The 12,198-nt window shown below is 47.3% G+C and overlaps 1 protein-coding gene across 2 annotated transcripts in view; it reads left to right on the forward strand.

Moving 5' to 3' along the window:
- Positions 1-12,198, forward strand: part of MTUS2 (microtubule associated scaffold protein 2) — a 295,503-nt gene that overhangs the window by 208,459 nt on the left and 74,846 nt on the right. For both annotated transcript variants that reach the window (XM_039520771.1, XM_039520772.1), the window contains exon 6: positions 491-702. In XM_039520771.1, coding sequence (XP_039376705.1) covers positions 491-702 — 212 coding nt within the window. The remainder of the gene's footprint in view (positions 1-490; positions 703-12,198) is intronic.

Below are 12,198 nucleotides of genomic sequence, written 5' to 3' on the forward strand. Positions count from 1 at the left end.
AAGGTGCTCACCACCACGCAGGACACACTTAGGGTATGTCTACACTGCCAGCTGACTTGGGCTTGCAGGGCTCGGGGTAAGGGGCTGTTTAACTGCGGTGTAGACGTTCAGGCCTGGACTGGAAGCTGGGCTCTAGGATCCTGCAAGGGGGAGGGTCCAGTGCTTGGACTCCAGCCTGAGCATCTACACCGCTGTTAAACAGCCCCTTAGCCTGAGCCCCCCAAGCCCATGTCAGCTGGCTTGGGCCAGCTGTGGGTGTCTAATTGCAGTGTAGATGCACCCTTAACTCCTTGAAGGATCAATCCCAAAGGAGTAACTTGTGCTTTGATGTGCCAGCACTTTTTACAAATAAATTCACTGGAAAGCTTGTGTGAATGCAGCAGGCTATTTTTTTAGTAGAGTTCCAGGAGCCTTCGAAGCATGAGAGGTTGTGTCCATGCATATAGAGTAACTGATTATGGTCTTGTTTTTTTTTTATTTCGTCTTGTAGGACACCCTAAACAAAGGGCAGCTGTTCCAAGGAATGGATTTTCCACCAAGGCAGATCTGCAGACTCGAGAGACTGAACGGCAGTTCATCCAGCAGCTGAAGGAAAAGTGTGACAAGCAGTCCAGGCAATTCAACTGTATTCAAGAGGAACTTAAAAGAGCCAGTCGTGGCTTCGAGGTCTTCGCTATAACAACACAGCATTTCTTTTGGAAGGTAAGTGCACCCCATTAGAAAGCATTCGTTAGTCATCTACGCGAGCTACTCATTACTCCAGCCCCATTTTAACTCTGCTGTTAAGAGCCAAGTGTATAATTTCATTGTAACGGTTGCTATGAGAAGAGTATTATAATTAGATACCATGTAGCTGGGAATCGAAGATCGGTGCATTGAGATAGAGGAGTGCTGTAACTGATGCCTTTTAATGAAGGTGGAGGGGTTTTAGAATGGATTTAAGGATATAAGACATGCAGAAATAAAAGGTGCCAGCCATCTGTACATTGCGCTGTAATGGATAACTTCACTAAAATTGTGACAGCTGCAACATAGGTGCAAACTGGTCATAGACTTAATCTTTCAAAGTGTGGCAGAGGGAGGAAAAGAGACTTTCCTACTATACCTGTGCACTTCCCAGTCACCACAGGCTGGGTGATACTGACTTGTCATCCAAATTACAGTGATCACTCTTATAAATCTGTCAATTCCCTTAGATACATGAAATAACGATACCTCGGTATTTGCAGTATCTCTTATAGCAGGAACAGACTAATTACAAAATCATATCTGTTTACCAAATGCAGGACAACACTGGGAAGGCTTAAAGAGAAACCACGGTATTCTTGAAGGATTTTAATTATCACTTGCCTCAAAAGCCGCTTGCTTTAGGATATGAGGCCAGATTCACCAGTCTGTTCTGTTTGCTTTGTACCCCTCCAGGTGAAGCCGGGCTTGTGACTGCTTTGCATTGCTGGAGCAGTGCAAAACAGACAGTGGTCTCAGCGGATCTGGCCTGGGATTTCTGTAACATCCCAGAACTGTCAGCAGGGTCGGCTCTAGGCACCAGCGTTCCAAGCATGTGTTTGGGGCGGCACTTCTCAAAAGGCAGCATTCCAGGGTTTTTTTGTTTGTTTGTTGTTTTTTGCTTCGGGGGCGGCACTCCGGCTTTTTTTTTTTTTTGGCTTGGGGCAGCAAAAAACCTGGAGCTGACCCTGACTGTCAGTTTGTCTCTAAGTTTGGAACAGCCAATACTATACTTTTGGCACTGAGTGGGGGCGGGGAAGAGCCCAGCTTTAAACCTTCCAAAATAATTCTGAAACGCTTTACATGCTTTTTTATGTTTGGTTTGTGGTTTTGATGGGGCAGGAGAGCAGGACCGCCCAGAGGATTCAGGGGGCCTGGGGTCTTCAGCAGCGGGGGACCCCCGCTTCAGCGGTAATTCGGCGGTGGGGGGTCCTTCTGCTCCGGGACCCGCCACCAAAGTGCCCCGAAGACCCGTGGCAGGGGCCCCCCCGCCGCTGAATTACCGCCGAAGACCTGGCACTTCGGCAGTGGGTCCCATTTCGGTGGTAATTCGGCGGTGGGGGGTCCTTCCATCCCGGGGCGGAAGGATCCCCTGCTGCCAAAGACCCAGCGTGGAAGAAGCTCCGGGGGCCCGGGCCCCACGAGAGTTTTCTGGGGCCCCCGGAGTGAGTGAAGGACCCCGCTCCAGGGGCCCTGAAAAACTCTCGTGGGGGCCTGGGGCAAATTGCCCCACTTGCCCCCGCCCCCGGGCGGCCCTGCAGGAGAGAGCTGCCTTTGAGGGGGCACCAGAAGCTCTGCCTTGTTCCCAAGTAGGAGTTGATGTAGCTGGCTGGTTGGGGAGTCTGAATGAGGGGGAAAGAAATTGGGTGATGGGAGGATTTTGTGAAACACTAAATATTTAAAATATTTTTCTGAGCGTTTCTTTTTCCTTTATTTTTTTTCCAGTCTTGAGACTTCAGGGCATTTCTGAAGCTCTTTTCTGAGCTGACTGTGGAGTGACCTTGATTAAAAGCAGAGGGAAATACAAAAGGGCGCAGCAGTGCCTGCATAGCTCTGTCTATGTTCTATCTACTGGAGAGGGATTTGTCTTCTTGTGCATCATTGACAACTTGCTACAGGGATTCTACAAAATATGGGTGCATGTATAGTAGCAGACAAAGTGAGAGAATATATATTTATGCTGTTGCTTTTTTGTTAGAAATCAGGTAGATGAGGAACAGATCTAATTTTCTGTGCATGGCAACTTCATGAACAGCATTAGTAACAGAGCTACAAAGCCACCTGGACACAACTATTAATTTGTTCTATTATGGAAGTGTGGTATTGGAAGGGAGCTGTAGCATGGCTTGGGATTTGGTTAAAACTTGTTTAGGTCCCATCCACAGTGCTAGGTGGAACAGTTTTGAAATTGTTTTCCCATTAAAATAATTTAGGGTAACATTTTTAAAGCAGCTAAGTGACTTTGGCACCAGGGCCGGCTCTAGGTTTTTTGCCACCCGAAGCAAAAAAAATTTTGGCTGCCCCCTGTCCCAGCCCTAGGCTCCTTACCGCACCCCCCTGCTGCCCCAGCCCTGGGCTCTCCATGCCACACACACACCCTGCTGCCCCAGCTCTGGGCTCCCCCCTTCCCCCCCACCATTGCCCCACACACACACCTCCTGCCCCCCCAGCCCTGGGCTCTCCCCACATCCCCCACCTGCACCCTCCTACCGCCACAGTCCTGGGTCACTGGTAACTCGCTCCCAGGGCAGGTCATTCAGCAGGAATTTTGGATGTGCACAGAACACAGACAGAATTAGTTCCCGTATGGTTACAGAGCTGCAGTAAAGTGGAACAATTTTCAGCTTGTATGATTGGAGAATATCCGGATGCACATTATAAGACTGTCCTACATAAGTGAGGAAAAGTCGAGGTGCCTTTGTTATTCTTTTGTTCCACTCTTTCTTTCTATGGGGAATTTGCCAATGCAATATCACTGTCTTCCTTTTAAACAAACAAATAAAAAAGGCAATGGCTGTTGAAAATAGCAATTCCAGTCCTAATAACCACTGGGAAGCATTTCTTGCTCAGTTTTATCCTACTTTTTCTACAGCAAGTTACAGTGGATCAGTATATTTGATTTGGGAGAAATGAAGTAACAGCTGCCCAAACTGAGCTTGAGCACTCCTGAATGTTGAGGTGTTCAAATCTGGAAGGCTGGTGCTGTGGGGGGGCGGCTGTGGCTCCGCGGGGGAGCATGGCAGCATGTATGCAGCAGCATGTCTGGCGCTGCACGGAGCCAGACACACTGGTCTGAGTGGCACGATAAGGGGGCTGGGAGGTTGGAGAAGGGGTAGGGGATTCCGGGGGGGCAGTCAAGGGACAGGGAGCAGGGGGAGTTGGATGGGGTGGAGGTTCGGGGGGGCAGTCAGGGGCAGGGAGAAGGGGGGGTTAGATGGGTCAGGAGTTCGGGGGGCAGTTAGTGGTTGGATAGGCATGGGAGTCTCAGGGATTTGTCAGGGGAGAGGTAGGGGGTGAGGTCCTAGGGGGGAAGTTGGGGATAAGGAGAAGGGAGGCTTAGATAGGGGGTGGGCTCCCAGGGGGCCATTAGGGGCAGGGGTCCCAGGAGGGGGTGATCAAGGAGCAGGGGGCTTGGATGGGTTGGGGGTTTCTGTGGGGGGCAGTCAGAGGCAGTGGATGGTGGCAGGGTGGGGCTACCCTCCCTCCCAATGGAGTGTCCTATTTTTTGAATGTTAAAATATGGTATCCCTACCCTTCACAGTGCAGCTCTCCACTCACTGCACGCTGCAGCATGAGGTCTCGGCTACCTCACTTCCTCCCCCTTCCTTTCCTCTTGGTAGTGGCCAAGGGAATGCTGGGAAATGTAGTTCTTTCCCTGCTCCAGGGCTGACTCTGTAGGCAGGGAGCTAACCAAAGAACTACAGCTCCCAGGACCCCCTGTTAGTTCTCAGCTCCCATGCTGGATCCCTGCCGCCCCTGCAAATGGGCTGCCCCAAGCACGTGCTTGCTTTGCTGGTGACTAGAGCCACCCCTGTTTGGCACGTAGACACCTACGACTCATTGAATTTCAGTGGGACTTAGACTTTTAAGTCAGTTAGAATCTTTTGAAAATGTGACCCTTGGGTGTTTTTCTGTGCTTGGTCTCTATCCCAAGGTGATTTTTTGTTGTTGTTGAAAGTTTGAGCAAAATCAGTCCTGTGCTTTTGAGTAAGGGAAGTATGAAAACAAAACCCTTTTCACGTTAAAAGCAAAGTATATTGTGACTGGTTTTGTTGGTTTAAAAGATGTCTACAGGCAAAATGGTTGAGGGTTGAGTTAAATTTAAATTCCGCAGGGGAATAGTCCTCATTAAGGAGAGAGACATGGCTTTGTTCCTGAAGAATTTAGTTTTAATTTGTACAAGCCATGAGTGCTTAAAAATTCCATGCTCTGCATGCACGGTGATGTCCTGCTAAGCTCGCAGAGGGCCTGATCCATCACCCATTGAAATTAATGGGAATCTAAATGTGCATGTAAGGAACAATGTGCTGTATACAAGTGAAATGCTAACTTTTCTACTGTGCCTCAGAGTTGCTCCCACCTGGTTCAGATAAATGTCCAGATTTGGGGGGAAATCCAGGATCTTATAAACAATTCTCTACCCTTTCCCTCCTATTGCTCTATTTCCAGACAAAATGCTCCCTTGGGTTGAGGAATATACACAGGCCTGGGAGCCAGTTCCTGAGTTCCAGTCTCACCTCTTTCACGAACAAACCTTCTACAGGGCTTGACTGTGCACCTGTTACCCAAGTGGAGGAGTAGTCACCATTGGGAGTAGTCCCATTAAGTTCAATGGTACTAACTGTACAATTGCTGCTGTTAAGGCTAGATGCTGCAGTTTGCTCACAGCCCTGCATTGGGGATGGTATAGAACTGCACCACCTCACAGGTGGGAAGCACCAGAATGGATCATGTGCGAGGAGGCATCCTACAAGTTCCCCAGTGCGCTAGTCCTATCCTACAGGACTGTAGAGAGGACAGGGTCATGGTCACTTCCTCCCTATCTTTTGGTAATTTGCTCACTGAAAGGATGAGCAGTCCCTGCTTATGGTGATGGCAATTGTGATTAAGCATTTGCGCAGACATGCAAAGGAAGAGGCAAGGTTTCTTGTATGCTTTCACACTAACATTTGTGCAGATCTGGCCCTTACCAAGGTAAAGATCTCCCTCAGACAAAAACCATAGAGTTAATTTAGTTAGATAAAGGCTGTATTGCAGTGTGTACACCCACAGGGACAGAGTTAAGGTTACATGTGCAACCTTAACTTTGGTATTTCCTAGCTTTTAAGTGACTAACCTTGCAACCTTAAAGTTGCATGAGCTTTTTCCATTTAATTTATACTAATATGTCTTGATAGCCATTCTGAGAGAAATGTGACTGTTCAATGATATCTCCGAACTAATGTTCCTTTCTCCTCCTCCACTGAAAAAAAATCTTAAAAAAAAAAAAGATTAAGAACTGATGTAAAACTAATAAGTACCAAGGAATTTGAAGCACATAGTAATGCTTACTATATACCCATCAAATTGCAACTAAAACAGACCACCACCTTGTTATCTAGAAGGAGAGATAATCAAATGTGGTGCTGACTCAGAATCAGAGAGCAAAAGAAAATGAAAGCAGTGGTTCTTACACAGGCCATTAGCCAGTTATGAAGGGTAATGATTGCTATGCCTGTGGACAGCTGTATTTTAATTAATTATTAATTAGCAGATTAATTAGCTATGGTCAAATTTTGCCCTCAGATATATATGCATAACTCCTATTGGACTTCAGTGGGAATTTTAAACTTATCTGAAACAGGACAGTTCTTGCTTAATGTTTCATATTCATAATACTTAATTCTATCCTCAGCTCATGTGCTGAGGATGCCAGTTGTGATGGTGTATTACGTGCAGTGAAGAAACTGTCCACGGGGAACTGAACTAAGATCATCAAGTCATTTCACACAATACAATATAAACAGCATTCTGTGACTTTGGTCACTACTGACCTCCACCAGCTAGATTAGCCTGGTAATCAATGAAATTTCTGGCCCATTTTCAAGCCCTGTGTTAAATAAAGCCAAAGGATTTTCTTGTGTTGCCGTTTGCCTGTTAGAAGTGGCAATAGTGCCATCTACAGGAGAGTAGCCCCAAGTGACATGTTTTGAAAAGGAATCCCTTATTTAAATAAAGAGTAGACGAACTATATCTAAATATTTCTATCGTATTTATAGATAGAGCTTTTTCTGCTGAACACTAGCATGGCCACACTACCCCAGTGCATTGGGCTACTCTGTGATAATGGCATCACTTCCTCTTCTGCCAGTTTCATCTTAGATGTAAGTTTGAAAAACAGTAGAGATACCTTGTTAACAAGCTCCTGGTTCTTTGGGTAAATGAGGTACTTATATAAGTAGGTACAGAGCTTCCCAACCTTTCTCAAAGAAAATTGTTGCAAGAAATTGCTCTTTATATAATGAGTAGGGATGTTGTTATTGGAACGTCCATTTCACTGAGGATCTGACCTTTCTTTTGATTTGAAATTGACTGAAAGAAAGTTCCAAAAAAAGTTTCATTTCATTTCAATTATGACTTTTAAAAATTGAACATTCTATCATAACATATACTATAATACAAAATAAAACCTTGCTAAACAAAGAGTCATTTTGAAAAGAAAAATCTAAGTGTTTTGGAACTCCTCCCCCCCCCACACACACAATTCAGCAAAATCAATATGATTTCATGAAGCATTTCAGTTTAAGCAGAACTGCATTCTCTGATGGAAAATGGGTCCATCAAAGATTTTCCAGCCAGCTCTAATTATTATTATTTATTTATACATTGTCATAAATATGAATGGAGCTTTACAGAGAAAGCTTTACACCTAAGGAGGGATATGTGTGCATTTGCAGTCCCCCAGGTGTCCCTTGTAGCCCTGACAGGGAACTACAGGGATACTGCAAATACTAAGGTAACCAGATCAAAGGCAAAATTGGTATATTACTAAAGGGTGGCCATTGTGTGAGTATATATAAAATACTTCATTTATAGATCTTTGAATCAGATAAGTAGTCATAGACAGGAAACTTTTGATGTGTCCAGAGAAATATAACAAAGCCAAGGAAGGTGGCCCCAGTTGCCTAATTGATAAGGCATTGGCCTCCTAAGCCAGAGAGTGTGGGCCCAAGTCCCATATGGGGTGAACAGCTACTTTCTTTATGGGGGAGGGATAGCTCAGTGGTTTGACTATTGGCCTGCTAAGGGTAGGGTTATGAGCTCAATCCTTGAAGGGGCCATTTAGGGGTCTGGGACAAAAATCTGTCTGGGGATTAGTCCTACTCTAAGCAGCAGGTTGGACTCAATGACCTCCTGAGGTCCCTTCCAGCCCTGATATTATATGAAAGTGCCCCTATCCTCCCTGTATATGTCTGAAGAGTAGCATTTTTGTCCTTTGAATGAACCCTATTGCACCAAGGTAATGTGTCTTCCCAGGGGGAGCATGCAAACCTTAGAACACTACATTCCCCAGCAAACAATGTAGAGAAAAGCCATGGGAGGGGGCTAAAAGGGAGCAAGTCCCAGGGAGGTTGCTCTACCTGAGATTTCTTCCTTATTGTTCTGATGGAGTTTGCTGTCCTGCTGAACAGGCCATAGGGCCAGACTCCATGGATTCCCCAGGAGCTGCACAGATCTCAGGGGCTTCAGCAGGACACCAGGGCTTTCTGCAGAGGCTCCATGCCACAGCAGCAGTCGTGGCCACCCTCCTTGGCAGCATGGCTCCAGCAGCGCCACATTGCCATGGACTCCCCTGGCTGCAGTTGCCTCCAGGATCCTCTCTTGTTCATTAGCAAATGCTGGCAGCCAAACAGAACCAGGAGACTAGCATTTTGCAACTTAGCTGCACTGATTCTGCTGGGTATGAGACTCCAGAAAGTGTCATGGATCATGAGATGGCATCACAAGATGTACTGTGAAACAAAACATTACAGAAGATGAAGTCAGGCCATAGGCGATGCGTGTGGAGGGGGAGGCATGCAGGGTCAAGTGACCCCCCCGCCCCCAGATATCTGCTTGGCCTGCAGGGTGGTGAAGGAGAGGGGCTCTGTCCTTCTCCTGCTGCGCCCGCCCTCCACCCCCCAGCATGCTCGACCCCTGTCCCTGGCAGCCGAGCCTAGGTGCGAAGTGGCAGGGGCAGGACAGATACTTCTCACACCAGCCACTTCAGGTTGCTGCTTTTTGCAGCGTGGTGGCTGCTTGAGAGAGCCTGGCTGGGGAAGCGATGGCGGGTCACCCTCCGCCCCAGTCCAGCTGCTTGGGACAGGGGCTGAGCAAGCCAGAGTCCCCTCTCCCACCCCTGGCACATTTCTAGATCGCTCTGCCCCATCCCAGCAGCCAAGCCTAGGTAGGGGGCAGCCCCCATCTCCTCCCCAGCCAGGCTGTCTGACAGCCTGTGCTGACCCGAAGTGACCAACTTCAGCCCTGTGAGAAGCAGCTCCGTCTGCTCCCCGCTCGGGCCTGGCTGCCAGGGAGAGCAGCTGAAAATGCCAGAGGTGCAGCGGGGGAAGGACAGAGCCCTTCCCCCCACAGGTAAAGTGGGGCAGGATAGCAGGCAGCCCCAGGCTAGGCGCAGGGTGTGGGGGAGGTTGCTGGGCAGAGGAGATGTGGGGCAATCACATGTCCTCCCCTTTAGATTGTGCTGCCACCCCCCTCCCCTCCCCACCTCCTGAATGGGGAGGCTCAAGACATCTGTGGGTCAGGCATAGAAATCTAAACACAGCATGTCCATCACTTTTACTGCAGTAAAGTCTCCAGAGCTTCCCAGGGTTAGTACTCCAGAAGAAGAGAGATTTCTTGTGGATCAAATGTGAAAAATGCTGCTTTCCATCCCGCCCTTTATATCGGCCTCCTGTTTTCCATTCACAACTATTCTGCATCTCCACATTGGAGTCCTTCTTCACGCCCTCTTCCTTTCCATCCCTGCTGATCTCTCACCCATTGCTGTTTGTATTATTTCCATCCAATTTAGACATTAGTGCCGTGGGCCATATCTAACCTATGCGTTTTGTAAAGTGCTGCACTCATCGGTTGCGCTGTGTAAGAAACAAATAGTGAGTATTGTACATTGCTAGGTAAATGCTATGGCAAATAGGAACTCGGGGGTTGGGGAAAGAGGGGGAGGCTTGGGAGAAATACACAATATTTCCTACTTTCCGTGCCAGATTTGTAAAGGTGGCTGGCCAAGCTCAGTGTGCACAAATGTGGGCAGCGTAGAGCTTGTGCTCTTACTGATTCAGAAGGAAAAACAAGTCAGGGAGAGAATGAAATTCCTAACCCAATTCTCACACACCTGTATTCCCTGGTTCTCCTCTCTTTTCCCTCTCCCCAGCCCCAAACATCTGGCCGCCCATTGCTTGATGAAGATAATTAGCTTTCAATTAACACCAGATACATTTTTTTACCTGTTCCACTTGCAAATCCCTAGGCCTCCAAACTTGTCTAATTAGCATGTTCAGAGGCATCGAATTCTGGCACAGAGCAAGAAAGCAGCCTTTTCATTAAGCAATTAACTCTTCATCTACCACTTTTCTAGGTATGTCTGAGTCTGAATGAGACCAAACAGACCCTGGTACTTGTCATTAAGTGTAGTTCTGTTCAGGGCCTGGGCATACTTGCCATTTGAAATATGGAAATCAGCTTGATGCTGCCTACTTCATGCTCTCTTTAAATGCCATTGCTGGTGTGCCCTCCTCACACCTGTAGCTAGTGATAAGTCCTTCCTTCTTCCTATTTCCTCCTCGTGGGCAACTCTGGTGAGAGAGGGGCTTTTCTACCTCTGCTGCCACAGAAGACAGAGTAGGTCCTGCTGGAATAGTTTTTCTGTGGAGACTGGGAGGGCAGAACAGAGGAATAGTTTTCCACCTCCATTTCTTTGAGTGGCTGGTACATGTTTTTCTTTCCCCTGCCCTGCTGCTCAGTGTAGCAGGACCTCCCTTGCTGACAGCCATATTTCAGAGCTAAACTAGGGAGAAGGAGTGGGGCCCATTGGGCTGACGATGACTCCCATTATCCGCTATTGGAAGGCGGAAAACACCATTTAGTTCTCTTGGAAATTAGGAGGCGTTCTCTGTACTGTGGCAGTGAGGTTCCCCAGCATCATAATTGCACTGAGGGGGAAGAAGACATGCTCCTCACATTCTTGGATGACGGTGGACAGGAATCACCACTCCATTTCCAGTTCCATGCCCCCTCTAACAAATTCTATGGGCTACATGTCCCCAATGAGGAGATATAGATAGAGACCCAGGACAGGCAGTTGTGCAGCTCACAGGGTGAGACTATGTACCTGTGTTCACCTCTCCATTAGCCCCTTTCACCAGAGTTTATCAGATTTGGTTTATGGGGGATGAACTTTTTTCAGGTCAGCTGATCTCCTGAAGAAAACCACGTGCCGTAAAGACAGTATCCAGGGCCAGAGCCAAAATTTACAGACCTGATGACTCCACCCTGCCCCTCCAGTGAATGCAGTCATCATCTTCTGCAACCTTATAGCCTCCCACCAGAGGGCTCACCTCCATCTCCTCTCTACCTCGCCCCAGTGTTTTTATATCCCTGCATTACCCACCCAGCAATCTCCACTTTGCTCCAGCCAGCCCACCCACATGTAGACTTACTTTTCTTTCTTCATATACATTGGTAATTACATTTAAAAAAAACTATATTCAAGGAACGCTACAGTTGCAAAGTCAAGCACTCATGAGTTAGGAAATGCAAGAATAGTTCAGCCCCCTGTCATTGCATTTTCCTGAAAACATTCAATAGGTTTTGATTTGGTTCCAGAGCAGAACAAGACCAAATTTTGAAACCTTGACAGTTGCCATAAAACAGAATTGTCATCCACCAGTCAGCTCTGTGGCTCACATATAAACTACCAAAAATTATTTCATGAAAAATTCTGAACAACAAATGATATTAAGAAAATCATGGTCAGCCCAGTGAAAGGGGCAAATAATTTATTTATTATGTATTCTCCACCAGCAACAACCATCAAGTTACTTGACTACTACTTATTGTTATCCCGTAGGTATTATCTCCAGGGGATAGTTATGATAGCATTGTTCTGGTAGGGACTCGGCACAAGAATAACAGAACTATCACACTCCTGTGAATTCCGCCATGAAACCAAAGCCTAGCACTGGTGCTATGGGAATTTCTCCATGGTCTGGCCTGCCCTCACGTATACACTTATCCTTTCCACATGCTACTAAGGGAACCTGCCTGAAGAGTCATACATGTACACACACACATATCTCCTGGCTCCATCTGCCCATGTACTGCTTTAATGGACTTTTTTTAAATTATGCTTTTGCACAAGTGAGAATTGATGTATCCACCTGCCAACAAACGTACCTGTAGCATTTAGCTTCCTCTCCTCTCACAGTAATGCAGGCTGCCTGCCCCACCAATACCACGGAGGGTGAGCAGGTAGAGGCTGTGATTTTAGCAGCAGCGCGTTACAGGTAGGATGCACTGCAGAGGCCCCTGCGGACAAGTAGAGCCAGGTTGCCTCACTGCCATGCCCGCCCTCTGCTGGCATCACATCACGACTGCCTTCTCAAGTGCATGCACAGTGACGCTGTGATTGTGGCATTCAGTGCTAATGCCGTGGTG

Source organism: Mauremys reevesii, linkage group 1, assembly GCF_016161935.1.
Source record: "Mauremys reevesii isolate NIE-2019 linkage group 1, ASM1616193v1, whole genome shotgun sequence".
Classification (NCBI taxonomy): Eukaryota; Metazoa; Chordata; order Testudines; family Geoemydidae; genus Mauremys; species Mauremys reevesii.